The 25,676-nt window shown below is 39.6% G+C and overlaps 1 protein-coding gene across 11 annotated transcripts in view; it reads right to left on the bottom strand.

The window, feature by feature from the left end:
• LOC140740196 (EVI5-like protein) overlaps positions 1-25,676 on the bottom strand; it is a 258,676-nt gene that overhangs the window by 113,033 nt on the left and 119,967 nt on the right. For 4 of the 11 annotated variants that reach the window (XM_073069213.1, XM_073069214.1, XM_073069216.1 and 1 more), the window contains exons 12-14: positions 10,018-10,071; positions 5,399-5,431; positions 2,128-2,208 (exon numbers count right to left, since the gene is read on the bottom strand). In XM_073069213.1, coding sequence (XP_072925314.1) covers positions 2,128-2,208; positions 5,399-5,431; positions 10,018-10,071 — 168 coding nt within the window. The remainder of the gene's footprint in view (positions 1-2,127; positions 2,209-5,398; positions 5,432-10,017; positions 10,072-25,676) is intronic. The other 7 variants (XM_073069215.1, XM_073069218.1, XM_073069223.1 and 4 more) reach the window with 2 other exon arrangements.

The following is a 25,676-nucleotide window of genomic DNA, read 5'->3' as shown; positions in this document are numbered from 1 at the left end:
ACTGAGTACCCCAGAGTCTAGGACTGAATACAGATCCCACTGCTAACCTCCATGGATAACCACAGATGGGCATTTTCCACCAGCAGCCCATCTTACCACAGGGAAGGAAATAAGGCAGTGCTCAGAAGCCTCTATGGCCAGTTGTTTTGTCTCCACCCACGGAAATGGAGCTAGGTACCAGCAGCATGCCCTGGTGTGTCATAGACCAGAAATCATACGGTATCTCCAAACACAAGACAACTCACAGAAAGCTAACCCTTAAGAGCTAAAGGCTTAAACCCCAAAACAGTAATAGTACCAAAGATTTTCACCTTGGCTATAGCAATAGATCTGCTACTCATTTCTAATAGGGTAGACTCCTAAAATGCAACAAAAATTTCCTGCTCATATCCACGAAGGTCGTTAATACAAACCACCTTGAATGTGACACTTTAAAGCTAATTAAATAATTGTTTGCATCTGGCAGTGCATTGTGTTAATAAACAACTAATTTCTCCTTGAAATCCAAGAGGAACGGCTTATCAACTGACATATTCTTAATTCACAACACACATCTTGCTATGTCCTCCTATTCCATTGGGAGTTTTTTTTCCATTACTGTTCCATTTGTGGTTCATTCGGTTGTTTCCATACCTCATCAAAGTAATTGAATTTTTTTTCTCACCTGGAATCTTTTATTACTTTCCTTCCATAGCCTCCATATCTCTGCTGAAGCCAATCATTATCTCCAGTTGTTATGCACCATGTTCAGTCTTCTTATACGGCATTTCCCAGACATATTTACAACCTTACATTTGATCTTGACAGTTCACTACTCCAACAGTGTCAATCGTAGATTGGGCTAACACTGATCATTGCTTATTTCTCCTCAACACTTCTTTTACACAAACTTCACTTACCCTTTCAAACCATATTTGCATGTTTGTTAAAAGAGGACAAAAAAAACTCCAATTCACTTACAACAGCACTTCCTTATCTCAATTACTCAAACCACTTGCTCTTCAATAGTAATGCTATCAGTGTGCTTGATTATACTCTCAAAATCTATAACGTTCTGATCTCTGTTTTCACCTTGCTCCCATCCCAGGTCCAGCTTCAACTCCACTGGAGTTCAGGGGTTGCATTAAGAAGTAATATGGCATGCTTTCATCATTTTCCACCAAATATGACTGGAGAACATCAAGCACATTGGAGCTTGTGTTTCTCTCTCCTTTCCAGGATTATCCTGGAATTTAAGAATAGCTATGACCTCTTTTCTTGACTATAGTCTCATTTTCCTGTCTCCTCTGCCTGCATTTCCAACAGGTTTAAGCAGTTCACGGGCATGCTGTCTCAACAACTTCACTTGCTTTCCCTAACCAGCAAGCCGACATAATATTTTCTTCCCTCATCCCCAGTAATGTCACGACTGAGAGTTTGGTAACTGGAGGTCCATTAAATCAATACTATGGTTGGGAAATGGAAGAGGCAGGGTGAATGGACCAATAGAGCTTACCAAGCTGGAACATGATGATGGATCAATGGGAAGGATTGGGAATGCCAGACGAGGAGTGAGAAAATTGGGGGCAGGCAACTTCCATGGACTGGCAAGCTGCAGAGGACAACTGATGAAAAAAAATTACAGAATTGTCAAGTGCAGGTGAGAGAGGTGGTGGAAGTGGCTCGTTGCAGAAGAAGATATCAGTTTGGAGTTTGTGTATCTCCAGAATGAAATAATTTACTTACCTGGCAATGGTCTGGGAGGACCACATTATCCAGGTATGCTAAGTGTAAAAACCTCAGGACAAAATAGTCCATATTCAACTGTAATGCTCCAAAGAGTGTGTAGGAGGAATGATGTCATCCTCTCTCAAGAGTCATGTGAGGGATGACCCATATTGGGAGATTCTAAGTTACATTTTTCCCAAATGACACAAACGGAACCAGAATTCACTCCAGGTTCCAAATTGCAAAATGGTGAAAAACAAATAGCAACTTCCAAATTTCTATGTAGGCAATGTTGTTACATAAACCTCACGTCATCCAAAATCCTTCCAACTTGCAGCAACTCCCATTCTTCTATCACTTCTAAGCTTTAAGAAGCATCATAGCATCAGAATAAGCAATGATAAATTTTAGCATTTTTACCTCGGTTTTCACTCCACTCCTTCCTTCCTCAGCTCTATAATCTTCCAGCTCATCAAGACACCTCTGTTCTTTTGAATCATCCTAAAAATTAATCATTCCTTCAAGGAGAACTCTGCTTTCAGCTGTTCAAGTTATATACTTCGAAATTTTTCCTCCAAACTTTTCATATATATTACTTCCTTTATCAAACTACTTTTTGACTAAGCGTTTGGGTTAACTACTCAAATGTCCTCTTATATTGTTTAAGAGTTTGTTCTTTATGCTCCTTGAAGTGCTTTGCGATGTTTCTTACCATACAAATAACATCTGTTATTAAACCAGGCCTGAGGACGATTAGAGAACATGCTCACTTTCACTTATGTACCCTGTGCTTGACTTGTCATGTAGTCTGCTTACTGCATGTTACTATTAATTATAACCCACAGGTATCTGTCCCTTGACTGTAACCAAGGAAAAAAGTTAGACAAACTATAACAAATACATTTAATAAATCCAATAATTCAGCCACATGCATAGACAATTGTAATGTAGCAGAAATAAAACACCCAATGGCAGTCAAATATAGTAACATGAGACAAAAAGGAGGAGAAAATATATAAACGTTTTTTGGTGGTCTACCAAACAATGACTCTCTACATTACATAACGGATAACAAAGAAAAATCCCGGAATTATATCTCTGCCAATTTACTATTTAGAAATTTTCCAATCAAGTAAGGCTTTGAGGAGCTCTGGCTTGTGATCTGATCACCAATGGTCAGTGAAGGAGAGAAGGGCATGGCAGAGTATACAGCTTTGTGTGGCAAGAGATGATGTGGCTGTAGACAACAAACAGGTCATGCCCAGAGAATCCCCATGAACATGGACCTCAGCTGCATCCTTAACACTTCAACTGGAAACAATTTTAGAACTTAATAGGTTAATGTACTGTGCAACACTACTGGCCCAGTTATCTAATTCAGCTTTAGAATACATACCCAAATGCATTCAACTTACTTTTAACCTCTTTGAATCAAAGCTACTACAACCAGCTTACTTTGCTTCTTCAAATGCAAACATCCATCATCAAATAATCCATATAATTCTTGTCCCAGCCTATTTGTAACTATTCTAACATCTCCTGCATATAGCATCAAACGGGATCATTAGAATCTATGATCCATCGTCCACTCAAATAGAAGTAGTAGTATAGATGCATGAAGTAAAAATGAAGGGTTGGCCTACAGAATGTATGGAGTTAACAGCATTAGATTAAACTAGGAAAAGAACTGACTTACAGAGCAACAGAACATCATATTTAAGAAAATTCAAACAACATTGTGACCTTTTCTACCACTTGAACTGCAGCAATAAACACTGCTGTATTGCAGCACAAGGATCTTTCCAGTGCACCACTCTGACCAATCTATCAAAAAACATACATTGGAGAATCTTTTGATAAAAGCTCCTCTCAAATCTGAACAAATGCTTGTACATGGGGATGACAAAATAAGGTTTTGAAATATTGCTTTGAAAACATAAAAACTCAAATATTAGTATTTATGGAATCGGAATGTATACTTCCAAGCATAAGCATGCACTTAAAGATCTTACTGGTGTTGATGTCTTGGAACATAACAATGGCAGGTACTTAGAAGTGATTATAAGGGCATAAGTCTTTTCAACAGAACATAGTAAAAACAAATAACAGCACATTACATGAATTCCATGTTTTCAAATAATTTGTATGAATGATACATGGAAATTATGAGATATGTCGGCACATGTCCAATATGACTGAATAAAATGTTATGCTCACATTAAACCTAAACAATATTAATATGAATGGTGATACTGGCAATGTTTAAACACTGTCCAATTCTAAGTTTAATACATGATCATTAATACATATGCAGCTTCCCCAGCCATAACACTCCTGCTTGCTACTATCCCTGAAACAAAAAAGAAATAAGGTGCATGAAAGACTAAAGAGTATTCCTTTTTTAAAAAAAACTGGTTTCTAGGACAACATTGCTTAAAAAGGAATTGGGATGAGAATCTCAATGCTCCAGTGTTACATTGAGGCATTCAACAAAAGCTAAGAACAAAAAAAAAGAGAACTTGGCTCCCCAGCTATTCCAGAACCATACCTAATAAAGCAGCTTCAAGGAACAGTCTGCATACTGTGGCATCACAATTGTTCAGTTTTATGTCCAATTTCCAGTTCAAAAGAAATATAAAGAGCAAAATAGACTATTTTACAAAATTCAGTGTGTTTCATTAAGCTGCTTTACATCAAAGTTAAAGTAAATCAATGGAATACTACGTACCTGATGACACTAATCAATGTTACATAGTCCTCACAACCCTTAGAAACATGTGAAATGCCAGATTATGCTGTAATAACCATGGTCAAAAGTAGCAAAACAGAGCACGTAATGGGACTATGAAACCAAACGTTGCATATGTAACTGGTTTATTGTGCTTCATCCTGCGTATCTTACTGTTGCAAGGAATACTCTTAAGCACTTTGCATGCTTTAGTGAAGAGCAGCATTAGTATAATTACTTGATGGTTATGGTGGACCCTGCAGCATGCATTCGGTAAAATTTACAGGGCAAACCCACCAAGGTTACATTAACAACCCTCTGGATCGAGGGGATTAAATGTTCTGATTTGTGATACACATGACTATTTATATTTTTAAGAAAAACTGTCAACCTTTTAATTATGCACTTTATAGTACAATGTAAAGATGTTACTGCTACATGTACATGTACACAAGACACAGAGGGTCAACAGTTTGGCAGATGTGCAGGACTTTTATCCAGCTTCCTTTTAAGTGGTGGCAACGTAGTCCAATTCTTTAGATCTATTCAATGCACTGATATGGTACATGTACATGCAGAATGGAAAAGTACAATGTAAAGGGGAATTATCAAAGACTGTTGTAACGTTATGATCTTGGGTTGGATGTACTATACCCCCACGCCCCCCAATCCCCCTCCCCGCCCCCCCCCCCCCCCGGTGCCATTCAATAGGCTGCCCACACACTCAAGTCCAGGCAGCAGTTCCTGTGCATCACTCATCATCACATTCGCTTGCCTCAGATGCCCACGTGAACTAGGCCTGAAGCATGGATTACAGTGAGTGCTTCCACAGGGATATCATGCAACATGCAGGGGTGAGTTTCACAGGAGGTTACCTCACCAGATGAGACATGGACAATGGCATTGCCTTGGTAGAGTTAGCAAGTGTGTATTATTGCCATGGAGGTAAGTGGGAAGTCATACCTGGATCAATCTATCTGCCAAGGCAGCACTTTCCTACAGGGGGAAATCCACAGAAATGAAAGGAAGAAAGAGCATTTCACAGAGAGGCACTACTAGTACAGTAATAGAAAGCTTATCATACATACTTCACAATCTGACAAAAGTACAGTTATGGCAAAGAATTTTAAAAAGTTGCATTTCCTGTGTTCTTTGTATCGTATCTTTGTGTGTGGAGGAAAAAGGGCATTGGGGTGAAGGAAGAAAGAAGGCCCATTCAAGAATCAGTTCCAATAGAGGTTTCTAATTATACAGGGTCACATCAGCAAACACCACAGATCTTACCAACCTAAGAAATGTAAATAAAGTCACAAGCACATTTCCCATATCCTCAAACCGTCCTTGTTCCAATTTCTTCTTAGATCTTTCAAACAAAGAAAGGAATTGCACCTTTAAATAATAAAAAATATAAACATTGTCCCTTTAACTATTCTATTCCACATGCATTAGCTAACAGATATACTTGAGCCAGTTCAATAAAGGTTTTGTGGGTCATTTGAATCAAGCCCAATAGCATATCTAAGTTACGGAGGTAATGGTTTTGTACTGAAATTTTTAGTTTACAGGGCAAATCCACCAGTAGCATGCAACCAAGCTACATCCACTCTCAACATAAAACCAAAGTATCAATACAACAAAAGCATATCAAATGTGCCAGTGTCCTAGAGGAAGGAAGAGTCTTTAGTTATTATCAAACCCACATTAATGCATCTGTTGAAGTGATTTACTCTGATCGTATAGAAAGCTTTAATTTCCAAACAAGTATCAGCAATAATTTCTCTAGCAAATGACATATAGCATTAAAATGATATTAGTGAAATTCCATGCCAAGACTAAATTATTCCATGTCATAAGCTGAACAGTTCTTTTGCACAAGAGATTTCTAATTTTAGAATGGAGAAGAGGTGCTAAATTAGGATCACTGTCTCCAGATTGGCTCTACCTAACAACCTCTAGAGAAGGAACTTCAGTGACTGAGAAAGGTTCTGAGGTTTGCTCCCCAGCAATATGTTTTCAGCACACCTCTTGCTTTTGTGTGAAATCAGGATAAATGCTGAATAGTTCCATCTCTACCTTGGGTGAAAATCAATTTTCAGTTAATCCAAAACTAGATGATTTAATAGGATGAATTCTGTCTTGAAAACGAATCATTTAATAGGAAGATGCATAGTTAGACTGTCCGGTTCATGACTACTGCACCTTGCAATAGAATAGACCAGTTAGTCTGACCTCAGTGGTTGGGAAGATGTTGGAGTCCATTGTTAAGGATGTGGTGTCAGAGTACTTGAAGGCACATGATAAAATAAGCCAAAGGGAGAATCTTGTCTGCCATATCTGTTGGAATTTGAAGAAGTAACAAGCAGGATAAACAAAGGAGAATCAGTCGATGTTGTGTACTTAGATTTTCTAGAGGTCTTTGACAAGGTGCTACACACAAGGCTGCATAACAAGTTAAGAGCCCATGGTGTTACAGGAAAGATACTAGTACGAATAGAGCAGTTGCTGATTGGCAGGAGGCAAAGACTGGGATAAAGGGAACCTTTTCTAGTTGCCTTCCAGTGACTAGTGGCTTTGCACAGAGCTTAGTGTTGGGCACGCTTCTTTTTACATTATATGTCAATGATCTGGGTGATCGAATTGATGGCTTTCTGTCTAAGTTTGCCACTGATATGAAGATAGATGAATGGGCAGGTAGCATTGAGGAAGCAGTGAGGCTGCAGAAGGACTGGGACAGATTAAGAGAATGAGAAAAGAAATGACAAATGAGTACAGTGTCAGGAGGTGTATGGTCATGCACTTTGGTAAAAGAAATTAAAGCACACATTATTTTCTAAATGTTGAGAAAATCCAAAAAACCTGAGGTGCAAAGGGACTTGGGAGTCCTTGTCAATGATTCCCTAAAGGTTAATTTACAGGCTGTATTAGTGGCGAGGAAGGCAAGTGCAATGTTAGTATTCGTTTCAAGAGGACTAGAATATAAAAGCAAGGATGTAATGTTGAGGCTTTATAAAGCACTGGTGATGCCACAATACATTCGGAGTATTGTGAGCAGTTCTGGCCCGCTTAACCAAGAAAGGGTGTGCTGACATTGGAAATGGTTCACAGGAAGTTCATGAAAATGATTTCAGGATTGAAAGTTTATGAGGAGCATTTCATGGCTCTGGGCCCATACTCACTGAAATTCAGAAAAATAAGAGAGGAATCTCACTGAAACCTACCAAATGTTGAAAGGTCTCGATAGAGTAGATCCAGAGAGGATGCTTCCTATGGTGTGGGAGTCTAAGACCAGAAGACTCGGCCTCAGAATAAAGTAATTTCCATTTAGAATGGAGATGAGGAGGAATTTCTTTAGCTAGAAGTTGTGAATCCATGGAATTCATTGCTACAAGCAGCTGTGGAGGCCAAATCATTGGCTATATTTCAGGCAAATTTGGTAGAAGGGTTATAGGGAGAAGGCCAGAAAATGGGACTAAGAAGGAAAGGATCAGCCATATTGATATGACAGAGCAGAACTTGAATGGCTGAACAGCCTAATTGTGCTCCAATATTTATGGTCTTATGGTCTAAGTTATTTGGCTAGATACTGTGAAATGAAGAGAAGGTTTCTTCTCCCTTTCAGCTATATTTCAAGCTCACCATAAGGAAGGTTTGATGGAATTTGTGCCAAGTAAACAATATGCAGTCACATTACCCAAGTGCTGGCATCATAAAATCAATAGTACAATTTATGGGGATAGTAGTATGGTCTCTTATCAATCCAAAGCATCCCCTACCAGCAGAGCTGTTTGGAGAGTCACTGCTGACCACTGCTAGCAATGTAGCATTCACATAACACTTGCTACACTAATACCTTCAGAGATTCATTTCTTCAAAATTTAATCTAGTAAAAAGCTCTGTAGAGAGTAGATCACACTTGCTAGATGAAGAAATTGAACAAATATTTCAGCCTCTATAAATAAGGAAAATAGACACCATGACTTAAAGAAGATGAAAACAAAAATTGGCAGCAACCTGCTTGCAAACACAGGTGTCTGGAGATTTGTTTTTAACCTAGCTTTGGCAAACAAAACCTGCCAGCTGAAGAATTGCTATATACTTTACTAAAGTCATAAAGAGTGAGGTTTGCCAAAACCTCAAATTGAAAGAAACTCGTTAGATTTTTTCTAACATGGATAAAAAATGAATGTTTTAGAATTTGTAAATGTTTTATGTTATGCACACCTTTGGTGACCAGTCATGTGAACACTGCATCCTCACTGATCTGATTCCAAACACTACACGTCTTTTACTAAATGCTTTCTATTTGATTATTCCAAAAAAGAAGAATTTGGGGTAACAGTATGAATTTAGAAAAGTCTAATTGTACTATTTGTAATACCAGCATGATATTTAATTTAGGATACAGTAAAATAAATCAATATATCTAAAGATAACTCAGTATTAATTCAGTAAATTAAAATAAAATTAAATTAAAAATAAAATTAATATTATAATTAACTTAAAATGAACATATTTGATTATTTCTTTAGTATGGACTTTACAACATTATTAATCTTTAAATAACTATATAAAATGAGGCAGGTTATTTACGACTGAAATGAGGAGAAATTTCTTCACATAGGAGGTGAGTCTTTGGAACTTTCTACCCTGGAAAGCTGTGGTTGCTCAGTCATTCATTCAAAATAGAAGTCAATGGATTTCTGGAGATCAAGGGAACAAAGAATGCGCAAGAAGATGAAGGAAGGAAACCCACGTAGTCACAGAGACAACATACAAACTTCATAAGGACTGCACTGAAGGTTAGAAATCAAACCTGCACAGCTTGAGCCACCAGCTGCTGTGCCATTATGCCAGCACAATATGAGGTCTAATTGTCAACACTATTCGAACCGTACTGTAAATGTTATGTATAAATAAAATGCTCATTTTTTTATTCACATAATGTTCTGAATTACAAATGCTCACATTTTGAAGGCATTTTGCCTTAACACAATGCAATCATGTTTTCAGGGACCTCTTCGATTGCTACTTTTTATCATTTTAATGTTTCTTTAACAAAATAAATTTCCAAAAAAAATCAATCCAGTGAATTTGATTTTTTTTCCAGCAGTATTGACTGATGTGGTTAAAAACTAATCGAAAAACTCTGTAAAAATCTAGGTTATTCTGTTAGTCCTTTGCAGAATCCATTTTTGAATTCGGGGAAGAAATGAACTAAACCTGCATTGAATTAAACAATTATTGGTTAGGAACACACCCATGAGTAAGAAAACCTCAGTAACCTGTGTGAACGTATGTCTGAGTACAGAAATTGTGTGTAAAATATAGGGGTGAAAATGATATATAGAGCAGTTTGAACCTGGGCTGTTCCAGCCTGACATTTGAATATTGAGTGGCATTATGCAGGTGAGAAACAGAAGGCCAAGGACCACTCCTTGGAAATCATCTCAGAGCAACTGGATTGTAAATAAATGCAAACTGGAACCTATCTAAAGTTGGGATCATTAGATAGTGCAATGAGTTTCAACAATTCTTTTCCTAATGAATGATAAACATCAAAATGTGATGGTTACACATCATACCTTCTCCAGGGTTTCAATCCGCTGCTTTAGGAGTCGATTTTCTGTTCTGAGTCTCTGTGGAATAACAAAAAAGGTCAGATTAATCTTTGGTTACAATTTACATATGTCTGCGAGACTGCCGCCTTGCACTTTCATATATCTTTCCAAGTACTCTTGTGCATTCTACAAACGTTTGTATATGCTCAGCATTAACCACAGGATTAGGAGCTAGAGCAAGACACACTATACATCTGAGGATAGAGTCAGCAGAAATTCCAAATGCTTGGTGGAGTTCGTAAAGCAACCTCACTGTATTTGAATAATGGTTCACAGGAGGTACCAGGAATAAAGCTTTCACAAGGAGTTTACTTAAAAATCTTATATACAGCTGTTTCTAATAAAATGTGCATAACAGATGAAACCCATGTTTCCATCTAAAGTTCAAAGTAAATGTATATGTCACCGTATACAACCCTGAGATTCATTTTCTTGCAGGCAATCATAGTAAATATAAGAAACACAATAGAAAGACTGCACCCAACTGGACAGACAACAACCAATGCACACAAACAAAAAAGAAGCAACAAACTGTGCAAACACAAAACAAAAAAAGAGAAAAAAAAGAAATAACAATAATAAAAATACAAAATCATAATAGTCACCATACCTCTCTATAAATACAACCATGATCGAGTTTTAGAGACAGAGTCATACAAATTATATTATGACTGATCCATTATTATAGATAGGACGATCTATAATAACCACCTGGATATAATATTACAGGATAAACAAGCAGGAACAACTTATTTAATAGATATAGCCATTCCAAAGACAAACAATATACAAAAATCAAGTGAAAAACACCAGAAGTATGCAGAATTAAAAAAGGAAATTGGAAGACTGTGGAACCTGAACATGGTATACATTGTTCCAATTGTAATATCTATAGCTGGTACCATTCTAAAGTCACTACACAACAGCATTTAGGCCTGCACAGCAATATTTATGTAAATCTTCACAAAGCCATAATACTAAACAACACTTGAATTGTCCAAAAGTTCCTAGCAATTAAGAAATCAGTTTACTTGACTATGCCCATACCTCAGGTTTTACAAACTTAGGCTGAGAAAAAAATAAAAACACAACAATATTATTAATAATAAAAATTAATAAATAAACAATAAATAACAAGAATGTAAGATGAAGATGGCAAACCAAGGATTACCAGCAGTTACAGAATTTGCTGGTTAGTTGTCTGAGGGTCCCTAGAGCTATTAGGCCCTAGTTGAGGAATGCCCTTTAAGAGGTTTAACAGCATCAGTTACTGAGAAGTATGATGGTGTTTATGGCAGGGACTAAATAGAATTGCTTCATTCTTCCCAACACAAAGTTCTAGAAAAGTCTTGTTTATTTAATACTTGATATCAGAAAAAGAGCATGAAAAATACTCGCTGTAGAAGTGATGGTATCAGAGTCGGAAGAGAATTCCTTGCAGGCAATTCACTAGTTGTGACTGTTTAACTCATTGAGGACAGTCCCACAATGGAAAGCGTAGTTGACAGAATCAAAGGCTACAGTCAGGTTGACAATGACAAGCTGATGCTCATGCACTTCAGTCATTGAACATGCCTTTGATGACATGGCAGATATGAAGGAGACATGACAAGACTGATGGACGATGTATTAAAGGAGAGGAAAGAAAATTTGCAATTGCAAGTAAATTGGAAGGACAAAGTAGCCAAAATTGTATTATTTTCTTGAGAGAACTGATGAAACATGCAAAAAAATTCCAAAGACAAGATGGCAATGGGTACTCTTGACATCAAGATCAAGATCACTTGATCAAAAGCAGCATCAAGAAGCCCCAGTAAATTTTAGGTCAATCAGAACACCTATACCTAGAAGCACATCTTACACAAAGGAAAATGATGAATTTTTCTTACTCTGACAAACCTTTAACCTCTACAGAAGAACCACAGGCAGGAGGGAACACTGTCATTTGCAAGTTCCTCTCCAACACCATTACACAGAATCAACCACGTGGCCACAATTTTACCTAAAGCAACACAATACAAAATGCTGGAAAACTAAGCAGGTCAGACAGCAACTATGGAAGTGAATAAACAATCGATGTTTTGGGCCTAGACTCTTCTTCAGGACTGAAATGGAAGGGGGAAGAAGCCCTCTCACCCAACAGATGTGGGGAAAATCAGGACTATTTAAACCTTGGACCTCAGGGAGGTAGCTCAAAGCTTTATCTAAAAGCAAACTACTTCAAGTTTTCAGATCTACAGTAACAGAAAATGTTGTACGGACCAAGGTCAGGTAGCATCTGTGTTTAGATGTTAATCTTCTGCCAGGTGTTCTTGCTACATGCATGTTTTATGTTGAGAAGAGCATTCATGCAACCAGGTGTTTCCCCTCAGTTTGTTTCATTCATCACTATGGGGAAGTCTGCTTATATGTAGCTCTCAGTGGTGTCATAATCTAAAATCCAAACACAGCTGCAAAAAGTAGAACTATGCTCCTGATGCTTTTGTACCCTCGAGTTCAGAAAACTCCTAAGTAATTGGCCTATTAATAATGAAACTTGTCCATGCCTTAAATAAGCATTTGGAGGTTACAGTTGTGGCACTTGACAGAGATGATTGCATCTAAAATCTGATGTCCTGTTATAGTAGGCTGGTCTGTAAGGTTAAATCACATGAGATCCACAGGGTTATCTAACCAAATGGATACAAAATTGGCTTGGTGACAGGTTGTAGAGATGACAGTGGAGGGTTGTGATTCAGACTGAAGGTCTATTACAAATTATGTGTCACAGCAATCAGTGCTAGGTCTCCTGTTGTTTGACATATATATCTTAACAATTTGGAATGGAATGTTTATGGCACTATTACTAAGTTGGCAGATGACACCAAAACTGGTGATATAGTGGACAGTGAACAAAGTTGTGTACAGATACAACAGGATCTAGATCAACTGAGATAAAGGAATGGCAGATGGAATTTAACTCAGACAACTCAGAGATCAGAAGGAATTTGTTTAGCCAGAGGGTGGTGAATCTGTGGATTTCATCGTCATTGACTGCTGTGGAGGCCAAGGCATTTAAAGGAAAGATTGATAGATTCTTGGTTAGTCAGGGCTTCCAAAGGTTACAGGGAGAAGGCAGGAAAATGGGGTTGAGAGGTATAATAAATTAGTCATGATGTAATGGTGGAGTAGACTTAAATGGTTGAATGGCCTAATTCTGCTCCTATGTCTTATGGTCTAAGTGCAAAGTGAGGTGTTTTGGGAAGTTTTATCAGGGAGGACATACATAATGAATGGCAGGGCCTGGGAAAGAGTATTAAAGAAGAAAGTGAGCGGGGATTCAAATACATTGTTCCCTGAAAATGACAAATCGGATAGTCAGGGTACTGAAGACACAAGGCATGTTTGGCTTCATTGGTCAGTGCACTGGAAAAGGAATTGGAACTGATATTATACTTGTATAACACTTTTTCAAGACAGCAATTAGCAGGTTTTGTATCTTAGTGGTTGCCAGCTATGGAAGAATGATATTAAGGTGGAAAGGATTGCCGAGAAAAAACTCACCAGGATGTTCTTGGGACAGGAGAGCTTGAGTTATAAGGAGACTTTAGACAGGTTAGGATTTCTTAAGATATAACTTTAAATACTCCTAACCCACAGGTTTTAGTTTTTACCTCTCTTTTAGCAAGAAGAGCAATCTTACTTAAATGGAAGGAGTGAGTCTACCCCTCCTACACATCTTCAATGGCTACGTGATATTATGTCTTATTTAAATTTAGAAAAGATCCGCTGCTCAGTCTTAAATTCAAAACAATCTTTTTATGATATCTGGGGTCCTTTCCTAAATTACTTTTCCAATTTATAAAGTTTAACAGTGCACAGACTTTTATGTATATTTTTATCTTCTCTTCTTAAGTGAATATGTCTTTTTTTTCTAATTATTCATTGTCATCCATCAGCTTTTTTCTTTGGTAGTTGGTAGGGGGTTGACTTTTTTATATAAAAAATTTCTTTTATGATGTATGACTTACCTTTAAATTTTTGATTACAGAGTGGTATACCTTTATGTGTTATGTTATAACATTTTGATCAATTTTATTACAATATATGAATGTACACAAGTTATGTTGAGATGCATCTATGTGTTGCACTCTGTAAATGTTGTTTTCTTTCTTCTGAATAAAAAATATTGTAAAAAGAAAAGGATTTCTTAAATTGGAGCAAAGCAGGTCGAAGGATGACTGTAGGTTTATAAAATTATGAGGAGCAGAGATAAGGTATACAGTATAGTCACAGTCTTTATGGGAGAGTCTAAACTTTGAGGTTATAGGTTAGAGGTTCCCAACTTGGGGTCCAAAGACCCCTTCATTAATGGTAGGGGCCCATGGCATTAAAAAAAGATAACAAAACACCGGTTTAAAGTGAGATGGCAAAGATTTAAATAAGATCCATGGGGTAAGTTTCTCCACATAGAATGAGTGAGTGTATGTAACAATTACAGTATTTAAAAGACACTTGGAAAACACATGGATAGGAAATGTTGGGTGGTATTTTGCCAAATGCAGGCAAATGGGACAAGTTTAAGGAATAACACACTCCAGGGAATAAAGAATGACACCATCTATCTATCTCTTAGGTACTCTAGTCCAGGCAGCATCCTCATAACCTCTTTTGCATCCTCTCTAGCACAACAATGTCTTTCCTATAACAGCATGACCAAACCTATACACAATACTTCAAATGTAGTCTCATCAATTACAGATATAACTGTATCATAATATCTGTACTCCTAATCTCGATGCCCTGACTAACGTACACGAGCATGCTAAACACCTTCACTACCACCTGGTCTAACTGCACTGTTGCTTTCAGGAAACTGTGCACTTGTGCTCCCAGGTCCCTCTGTTCCACAACATTTATCAATACACTGGCATTCACTGTATAGACCTTAATCAGGCTTGACTATCCAAAATCTAGCAAATCACAGATATCCAAGCTGAAAGCCATTTGCCATTCTTATCACTTATTGCACAAAAATCTACCTGTTAAATGGTATAATAGAACTTTTATCATGTAAATGGCAGCATTGGAATTTAGTGATAGAGCATTACTTCCTTGAAGGCAATCTCATGCAGTGCAGCTCAATGGATACAATTAAATATTCCCATTTCAGCCTGATACAGCTGAGAATGATAACTGCTTCCAAGGTCTGTACAGTTAATAAAGATGTTTTAATGCAATTGACCAATCTATTGCTTCTTAAAACCAATTGAAACAGTGACGAGATCTGAAGGATTATTTTAAGTGGACTATTCCTTTAAAAAGAGAGAGGGGGAGCGGACAGTGTGTGTGATATTTCAGCAACGGAGAGAGAGGAAGTCTGTGAGTTGCCTTGGAAACTGAAAAGCGGAACCATATGATGGACAGTTCATGTTTAGCGCTTGTGGAATATATACAAGGCCAATTGGCTTTGTAATCAGACATGCCAGGCACCAAGGAAGATGCTGGTTGGGATTTGTGTGCCCATGACAAAGCTGGGGTTTTTGCTCACAGTGTGGACAAAGGGGTGACCGGTAGAAAGCTATCGGTGTGTTTAACCCTTGCCTGGGTTGACAGCGATACCATGTGAAAATGGCATCCTCTTTTTGTGGTCATAGTCGATGATTTTAAGTTTCGGGAGCAGGAGAACAACGTGGAAGATTCCGCGGCATCGACACCAGGAAGACAAAACAACTCTCTCTCTCTCTCCCCCTCCCCTCAACTCTACTCAATTCAAATTCCAGAACTGAACTGACTACTTACCATTCCACTGTAAGACTGTATCATCTAATCACCTGAGCTAGGAGAAGCTTGGGAACTTTATTTACTCACTTATATATGCATATACTCTGCGAACCTGTTTTGTCTTATTTTATATTACTTTATCACATAGCTACTAATAAAATAGTGTTTATATTGGAAGACTCAGACTCCAGATGTGTCCCTTTCTGCTGGTCCTTTTTAACCCATTACGGGGTATGGAACAAAATTGGGGGCTCATCCGGGGTATGAACTATTGGTGGGAGCCAATTCTAAAAATTGTTGGGGGCTTGATTGACTAGTTGATTTGACTGGGGAAATTCCCTTTCGATTTATGTGCATGGATTATCAGCAGAAATGGAGTTTGAGGGTAGTAAGTTTGTGGCAGAACCAACCCGTGAGGCGTTGGACGATGCTAAGAGGGATGTGCTGTTGGGAATTGCTTGTGAGTTAAAAGTTAAGGCTACCACTCAAATGGAGAAGGCTCAGATACAGCTGTTAATAGCACAGCATTATGCAGCCGAGGGGAAATTCGAAGTGGAGGTGTTGGAAATGTTTGCTGAAGGTAAAGTGCTTACTGAGGCTAAGGTTCCGCTTCAGGCAGCAAAACTAAAGTATGAGCATGAGTTGCAGTTAAAACAGCTCAAGGCTGATGAAGCAGAAAAGCAGAGGATACATGAGGCTAGGGAGGCAGACAAGCAGAGGCAGTATGAGCTGAATAGGATAGAGAAGATACAGCAAGGAGGTCCAGTGCCAGATTTTGATGAGTTGGTGGTACCGTTTAATATCAGCCAAGAAATTAAATTAGCACCGCTATTTGATGAAGCTGAATTCGACCGGTATTTCCTACACTTTGAAAAGGTGGCCCAGACTTGGAAATGGCCGAGGGATGAGTTACAAAGTGTGCTGAAGGGGAAGGATCAGCAGGCGTATTCTGTCCTGACCCTTGAACAGTCAAAGAATTATGATACAGTGAAAGATGCAGTGCTTAAAGTCCATGAGTTGGTTCCGGAGGTGTATAGACAAAAGTTCAGAGATTTGAGGAAGTCCGGGAGCCAAACCTATGTGGAGTTTGTCCATGAAAAACAGGTGTACTTTGATCATTGGTGTACCTCAAAAGGGGCGAATAAGGACATTAGCAATTTAAGGGAGTTGATGCTGATTAAAGAATTTAAAAACTGTTTCCCTAACAACATCAAGATATACTTGAGTGAAAAAGAGGCTGAGACCCTATCAGAGTCTGCTAGGTTAGCAGATGAGTATGCTTTAACCCACAAGGTAAAGTTTTTACTGAGCAGAAACTACCAAAGGAGCAGCAGGGATAACAAAGATACCCCACAGGTTAAACCAAAGAGTAAGTTGGGAACTAGTGACAAGAGTAAGGAGGAAGGAAAGCAATCAAAAGTTTTCCAGTTTTACCTGTCACTATTGTAAGAAGCCTGGTCATGTGGCGGCGAATTGTTTTGCTATGAAAAGGGAAAAAGGAAAGGAAAAGGAGACAATCCCAATTGGTTATGTTCAGTTGGTTGAGACGCCACAGAGAAAGAAGGGGTCTGACCCCTTGGAGTGCAAGAGGGATTTGAGTGGTTTATCTCAGAGGGGTCAACCCCGGTTCCAGTGAGCAGTGAGAGTCTGGAGAGATACTGGGGCTTTTCAGTCACTAATATTGGACAGAGTTTTGGGCTTCAGTGATGAGACAAAAACCGATTAAGTCAATATTATTAGAGGAATTGGAAAGGGGACTAAGTCTGTGTCTTTAAATAATGCAATTTTGAAATGCAAATTGGTATCAGGACTTGTTAAGATCGGGGTACGATCTGAGTTGCCAATAGACAATGTTGATGTCTTGCTGGGTAATGACCTTGCAGATGGGGATGCTTATTCAGCAGTGCAGCTAACTGGAAAGCCTGTAGCTGACGACCCACACACAGATACTGATGTGTACCCTGCATGCGCAGTGACCCGAAGCATGTCTAAAAAGGCTGCTGACACAGATAGCAAAGACAGGAGTTCAACTTATGAGAATTTGTCAGAGACTTTGCTACCTTCCATGTTACATCAGGATTTGGGTTGCAAGGGGGATGAGAAAGGTTTGTCCTTGTCCAGGGATGAATTTATAGTGGAACAAAGTCAACATTCTGAAATTGCTGCGTTAAAGGAGACGGCTCTCACAGAAGAGGAGGTTCAGAGAGAGTCAGTAGGATATTATCTTAAGGATGGGGTGTTAATGAGGAAGTGGAGATCACCTACTGTGCTGGCAAATGAGGATTGGGCCATTGAACATCAAGTTGTGGTCCCGAAAGTTTACAGGGCTGAGATTTTAAACATGGCTCATAGTATCCCTTTAGGTGGACACTTTGGAGTAAGAAAGACAGTGAACGGGATTAGGAAGGAATTCTACTGGCCTAATTTAAGAAAGGATGTTGTGACTTTTTGCAAGACTTGCCATATGTGTCAGGTTGTAGGAAAACCTAACCAGGTAATTCAAGTAGCACCACTTATACCAATACCTGCTTTTGGTGAACTTTTTTCCAGGGTCATAGTGGATTGTGTTGGCCCATTGCCAAGGATTGCAGCTGGCTATGAATATCTGTTAACAATCACGTGTGCTGCTTCTAGGTTCCCTGAAGCAGTGCCTCTCAGAAACATCAGGGCCAAGATGGTGGTAAAAACCCTCATAAAATTTTTCACACTGGTAGGTCTACCCAAAGAAATTCAATCTGACCAGGGTAGTAACTTTACTTCGAGAACATTCCAGGGGATAGTTAAAGAGTTGGGCGCTAAGCACATTGTATCATCCGCATATCACCCAGAGTTCCAGGGGGCTTTGGAGCGGTTTCACTCCACTCTTAAGATGATGATTAAAACGTACTGTGTGGAAAATGGAAGAAACTGGGATGAAGGGGTTCCCCTACTCCTATTTCCTGTTAGAGATTCAATTCAAGAGTCTTTGGGGTTAAGACAGTTGAACTTGTTTTTGGTTACAAAGCTAGGGGACCTTTGACCCCATTCAGAGAGCAGTGGTCAGATCAGAAAATGTGTATGAGCGTGCTTAGTTATGTTTTGGAATTCAGAGACAGACTTAACAAGGCTTGTGACCTTGTGAGGCAGAACTTACAGCACTCTCAGATAAACATGAAGCAGTGGTATGACAGAAAAGTGAGGGAGCAGAGATATCGCACTGGAGATAAAGTCTTGGTGCTGTTCCCCCTTCTTACCAACCCCCTTCAGGCAAGATTTAGTGGACGATATAAAATAATTAAGAAAATTGATTCTTTGAATTATGTTATTAGAACTCCTGACCAGAGGAAAGCTACACAGGTCATGCACATAAATATGATCAAGCTTTATCATGACCCGAACGAGCAACTGTAAGTACTGTTAGGACAACAGAGGAAATTGTGGCGCCTGGTACTGGGATACCAGATAATTTTAACGAGCTTAGTGTAGTCTCCACAAGACTCAGAAATGCTGAAGTTCTGAAATATATTGACAGAAAGATCTGTCATTTTGAGCCAATGCAGCAAAAACAACTGAAGAGCTTAATTAACAAGTATAAAGATTTATTCCCTGACATTCCAAGACCGTACACAGTTGCGATGCATGATGTAATTGTAGATGGAGTCGATCCCATTAAGCAGCACCCTTACAGAATGAACCAAGACAAAAATAAAATGGTTGAACAAGAAATTGAATACATGCTAACAGCTGGCATAATTAGGTCATCCACCTCAGACTGGTCGTCACCTTGCGTGATTGTCCCTAAGCCGGATGGGAGCATGAGATTCTGCACTGATTACAGGAAAGTTAATGCAATAACTAAGACAGATGCTTATCCTATCCCAAGAGTGGATAACTGTATTGGTAGTGTGGGGAAGGCTAAATACCTTACAAAGATTGCCCTGTTGAAAGGTCACTGGTGTGTTCCTTTGACAGAAAGGGCTAAAAAAATCTGCATTTGTGACACCACCTAGATTGTATGAGTACAATGTTTTATCCTTTGGGATGAAAAATGCTCCAGGGACGTTCCAAAGGATGATGAATTCAGTGATTCAAGGTTTAGAAAATATAGGGGCTTACATTGATGATTTGATTGTATGGAATGACACCTGGGAAGAGTATATCTCAGCAGTAGAGAAACTGTTTGAAAGGCTGTCCAAGGCAAATCTCACTGTAAACCTCGCTAAAAGTGAATTTGGCCACGCTACTGTCACGTATCTTGGCTATGTTGTAGGCCAGGGCCAACTGGCTCCTGTGCAGGCCAAGGTTCAGGGTATTGCTGAGGTTCCCGTTCCGACAGGCAAGAAAGCGTAAAGAAGGTTTTTAGGAATGGTTGGGTATTACATTAAGTTTTGTAAGAATTTCACAGACATCACTCTCCCCCTAACAAAACTCCTAGGGAAGAGTGAAAGATTTGTGTGGACTGACCTTTGCCAAGAGGCATTTGACCACCTGAAAACCATCCTGTGTTATCACCCTGTGCTCAAAGCACCTGATTTCAATAAGCCATTTTCAATCACGGAAGACACTAGTGATGAAGGTGCTGGGGCAGTATTGTTGAAAAAGGATGATGATGAAATTGAACATCCAGTAGCTTATTTATTCAAGCAATTTAATGTGCATCAGAAAAATTACACCACTGTTGAAAAAGAGTTGTTAGCACTCATTTTAGCATTGCAACATTTCGATGTCTACATATGTCCTGTGCAGAAACCACTTGTGGTTTACATGGATCATAATCCATTAGTGTTTCTGAGTAAAATGAAAGATAAGAATAGAAGGTTACTTAACTGGAGTCTGATCTTGCAAGAGTATGACATGGAAATAAAACACTTGAAAGGTACTGACAATATTATAGCAGACTGTTTGTCTAGGTGTTAAGTTTGAGTTTGTATTGCTTTGCTATGTTACCTGATAATTACACATTTATTGCTTTAAGCTGTATAATTGATAGTTAAGACAAAAATTTTGCTGCTTCATCAAAATTTTTCTTAAAAGGAGGGAGGTGTGACGAAATCTAAAGGATTATTCTAAGTGGACTGTCCTTTAAAAAGGGAGAGAGGGAGCAGACAGTGTGTGCGATAATTCAGCAATGGAGAGAAAGTCTGTGAGTTGCCTTGGAAACGGAAAGGTGGAACCATATGATGGACAGCTTGTGTTCAGCTCTTGTGGAATATATACAAGGTCAGTTGGCTTTGTAATCAGACACGCCAGACACCAAGGAAGACACTGGTTGAGCTTTGAGTGCCCACAACAAAGGTGGGGTTTTTGCTCACAGTGTGGACAAAGGGGTGACCGGTAGAAAGCTATCGGTGTGTTTAACCCTTGCCTGGGTTGACAGCGGTACCACATGAAACGGCATCCTCTTTTTGTGGTCATAGTCGGTGACTGTAAGTTTTGGGAGCAGGAGGACAACGTGGAAGATTTGGCGGCATCGACACTAGGAAGACAAAACAACTCTCTCTCTCTCTCCCCCCCTCCCCACCCCAACTCTACTCAATTCAAATTCCAGAACTGAACTGACTACTTACCATTCCACCGTAAGACTGTATCATTTAATCACCTGAACTGGGAGAAGCTTGGGAACTTTATTTACTCACTTATATATGCATATACTCTGCGAACCTGTTTTGCCTTATCTTGTTTTATATTACTTTATCACATAGTTACTAATAAAATAGTGTTTATAACGGAAGACTCAGACTTCAGGTGTGTCCATTTCTGCTGGTCCTTTTTAATCCTTTACGGGGTACGTAACAAAACAATGCTGATTTTGACTGTACTTCTCATCGGACTCCTTGGAGGAAACATAGCTGCTAATCAGGGATATGGGTATGTTTAAGAAAATGGGATTTTGACTCCCAATACTGACTGCCTTGCTGGCAAATGTACTGCCTTTATTAACTAAAATTGAAGATCTGAGAGTTAGGGTGCTGCATAAGAGGGACATTAGGACCACTTGTTTCCTTTGTTTCATGGAATCCTGGCAACCCCTTCTATACCAGGTGCAGCAATTCAGATTGACGGGTTCACTAAACACCGTCAGGATAGGACTCTCAAGACTCTCGCAAACAGAGGTGAAGGTGTATGCCTCATGATCAACTCCTCTTGTTGCACAAATGTATCAGTGTTGTCCCAATTCTGCTCACTAGACCTAGAATATCTCGCAATTAAGTGCCATCCACTTTACCTGCCGTGGGGAATTTCAGTGATCATTTTGGTAGCGGTGTACAGGACAATGTCAAACAGGCTCTAGACGATCTAAGCAATGGGATCAACATGCATGTCTTAACCATCATTTTCAGGGACTTTAACTAGGCCAGCGTGAAAAAGTCACTAAATAATTATATCAACAAATTACTTGTAGTACCAGGGGAAACAACACACTGGATGACTGTTACACCATCACCAAGAATACCTACTGTGCTATTCTACGAGCACACTTTGTAAAGTCTAATCACCTGGCTGTATTTCTACCCTCTGAGTATAGGCAGAGACTGAAGACTCCAGCACCAGTGGTATGGACAAGGGAAGCACAAGAAAACTTACAGGACTCCTTTGAATTGGTGGACTACACCATATTCAGAGATTCACCTTTGAATCTGGCTAAGTATGTTGCAGTTGCTACCGACTTCATTAAAAACTGTGTGGATGAGTGTGTGTCTACAAAAACTTCTGTATGTTCCCAAACCAAAAGCCGTAGATGAACCAGGAAGTTCTTTCTTGACAGAATTTATTTATTTACATACAGCGTGGGGTAGGCCCTTCGATCCACTCTGCCCAGCAAACCCCCAATTTAATTCTAGTCAGCTTAATCATGGGACAATTTACAATGACCAATTATCCTACCAAACAGTATAGGTTTGGAATGTGGGAGGAAACCGAAGCTTCCAGAGGAAACCCACGCGGTTATGGACAGAATGTACAAACTTATTAAAGGCAGGGCAGGATCGTTGTCTGCTGAGGGCTACATCTGTGACATTTAAGACTGGTGACCCAGGTCTGGACAAAAAACCCGGCTATGACTTGTGGAGGACTATTTCATGAGAGAAGAAACAATTCTAAGCGAGGTTGGAGGTGACATCGGATGCACGTTAACTCTGGCAGGGTATGCAGGGCATTACTTCCTACAAAGTGAAACCCAATAGCATGAATGGCAGCAATGCTTCACTGCCAGATGAGCTCAATGCTTACAACGCCCACTTTGAAAGGGAGAATATAACTACAGCTGTGAAGATCCCTGCCGCACATGGTGACCCTGTGATCTCTGTCTCAGAGGCCAATGTCAGGCTCTCTCTCAAGAGGATGAACCCTCGCAAGGTGGCAGGCTCTGATGGAGTACCCGGTAAGGCTCTGAAGTCTTGTACCAACCAATTGACTGAAGTATTCATGGACATTTTCAACCTCTCACTGCTATGGTTGAAAGTGCACACCTGCTTCAAAAAGGCAACAATTACACCAGTGCCTAAGAAGAGAAGTATGCCTTGCCTTGATGACGATCACCCAGTAGCATTCACCTCTACAGTGATGAAATGCTTTGAGAGGTTGATCATGGCTAGAATGAACTCCTGCATCAGCAAGGACCTGGATCCACTGCAATTTGCCTATCGCCACAATAGGTCTACAGCCAATGCAATCTCAATAGCTCTTCACATGGCCTTAGAATACCTGGATAATACAAACACCTATGCCAGGATGGTGTTCGTCAACTATAGCTTAGTGTTTAACACCATCATTTCCACAGTCCTGGATGATAAGCTACAGAACCTGAGCCTCTGTATCTCCCTTTGTAATTGGATCCTCGACTTCCTAACAGGAAGACCATAATCTGTGTGGATTGGTGATAATATCTCCTCCTCACTGACGATCAACACTGGCGCACTTCAGCGGTGTGTGCTTAGACCCTCTATGCCCATGAATGTGTGGCTAGGTATAGCTCAAATGCCATCTATAAATTTGCTGATGATACAACCATTGTTGGTAGAATCTCAGATGAAGATGAGAGGGCATACAGGAGCAAGATACACCAACTATTTGAGTGGTGTTACAGTAACAACATTGCACACAATGTCAGTAAGATGAAAGAGCTGATTGTGGACTTCAGAAAGGGAAGACGCGGTTACATGAACCAATCCTCATAAAGAGATCAGAAGTGGAGAGAGTAAGCAATTTCAAGTTCCTGGGTGTCACAATCTCTGAATAACTAAACTGATCTCAATGTATCAATGCATCTACAAAGAAGGCAAATCAGTGGCTATATTTCATTAGGAGTTTGAAGAGATTTGGTTTGTTACCTAAAACACTCAAAAACTTCTATATATGTCCCATGATGTACCACGGAGAGCATTCTGACAGGCACATCACTGCCTGGTATGGGGGGGGGGGGGGTGGTACTGTACAAGACCAAAAGAAGCTACAGAAAGTTGTAAAATTAGTCAGCCTCATATGGGTATTACCCTTCGTAGTATCCAAGACATCTTCAAGGAGCGGTGCCTCAGGAAGGCGTCATCCATTATTAAGGACCCACATCACCTGGGACATGCCCTTTTCTCATTGTTACATCAGGGAAGGCACATGCTCAGCGATTCAGGAACAGCTTCTTCCCCTCTACCATCCGATTCTTAAATGGACATCAAATACATGAACACTACGACACTTTAAAAAAATGATACATATTATTTCTGCTTTGCGCTATGTTTAATCTAACTATTTAATATACCTGTATATACTTACTGTAATTGATCTACTTCTTTATTTTTTTCTTTCTATGTTATCATGTATTGCATTGTACTGCTATTGCTAAGTTAACAAATTTTACGACACATGCTGGTGATAAACGTGATTCTGATTCTGATACAGAAGAGCACTACACCACCTGGTGGAAAGACTGCACATGCCTTTGTTAAGAGGATTAATCAATGAGAAACAATGACGCATTTCTACAGCATCTCCAACAGAGGAATATTTCAGGCTCTCCAAAGGACTATTCAGAAAATGGCAACACCACACCTCATCAAGTTCATATGAGAGAAGGGGACCAAAAGCTTAATCAAGAAGGTAGGTATCAAGTGGAATATTGGAAAAAAAATTGGAGAGAAGCAGAAAGGTTTAGGGAGAAAATTTCTGTGGTTAAGACATTGGCAGCTGACAGGGAATTCTATAAATAAGACCCTAAGACATAGGAGCAGAACTAGGCTATCTGGCCCCATTAAGTCTGTTCAGCCATTCAATCATGGCTGATCCTATTTTTTCACTCCCTTCCTCAACCCCATTTCCTGGCCTTCTACCCGTACCTTTTGATACCATGTCCAATCAAGAACCCATCAATCTCTGCCTTAAATATGCCCAACAACCTGGCCTCCACAGCTGCATGTGGAAACAAATTCCACAAATCCACCACCCTTTGGCTAAAATAAGTGACTAAATTCAAACCTGCCAGTACAATGGGGCACACTCGGTCACAGCGGCCTCTCTGGGTCCCGAGAATGGTGCAAATATTTGTTTTAAATGATTTTCTCATGATCGCAAGATCCTGGCAGGCACTGTTCATGCAAAACACTGCAATTCTAGTTTACTGTGAGACTGACTGCAGGAAGGGCTGCATGGCCTCCTCGGTGGTTGTGTGGACCAGGCCCTCATGCTGTGGTGTTGCCACCCGGTGAGGAGGTGCTGGAGGAGGTTCGTAGGGAACAGAGGCATGGTGGGTCTTGGAATCCATGCTGGGTTTGGTCAGCTCTCCTGACGGTGCTGGTCTCCAGTCTTTGCTCTCTGGAAGACATGCTGGATTGCTTTCATCTGCAGCTGACCTAGTGTGAGAAGAGGAGCTGCTGTGTGCTTGTTCTTGC

The sequence above is a fragment of the Hemitrygon akajei genome, chromosome 16 (genome assembly GCF_048418815.1).
Source record: "Hemitrygon akajei chromosome 16, sHemAka1.3, whole genome shotgun sequence".
Lineage (NCBI taxonomy): Eukaryota > Metazoa > Chordata > Chondrichthyes > Myliobatiformes > Dasyatidae > Hemitrygon > Hemitrygon akajei.
This window is presented reverse-complemented; position numbering and strand designations above follow the sequence as displayed.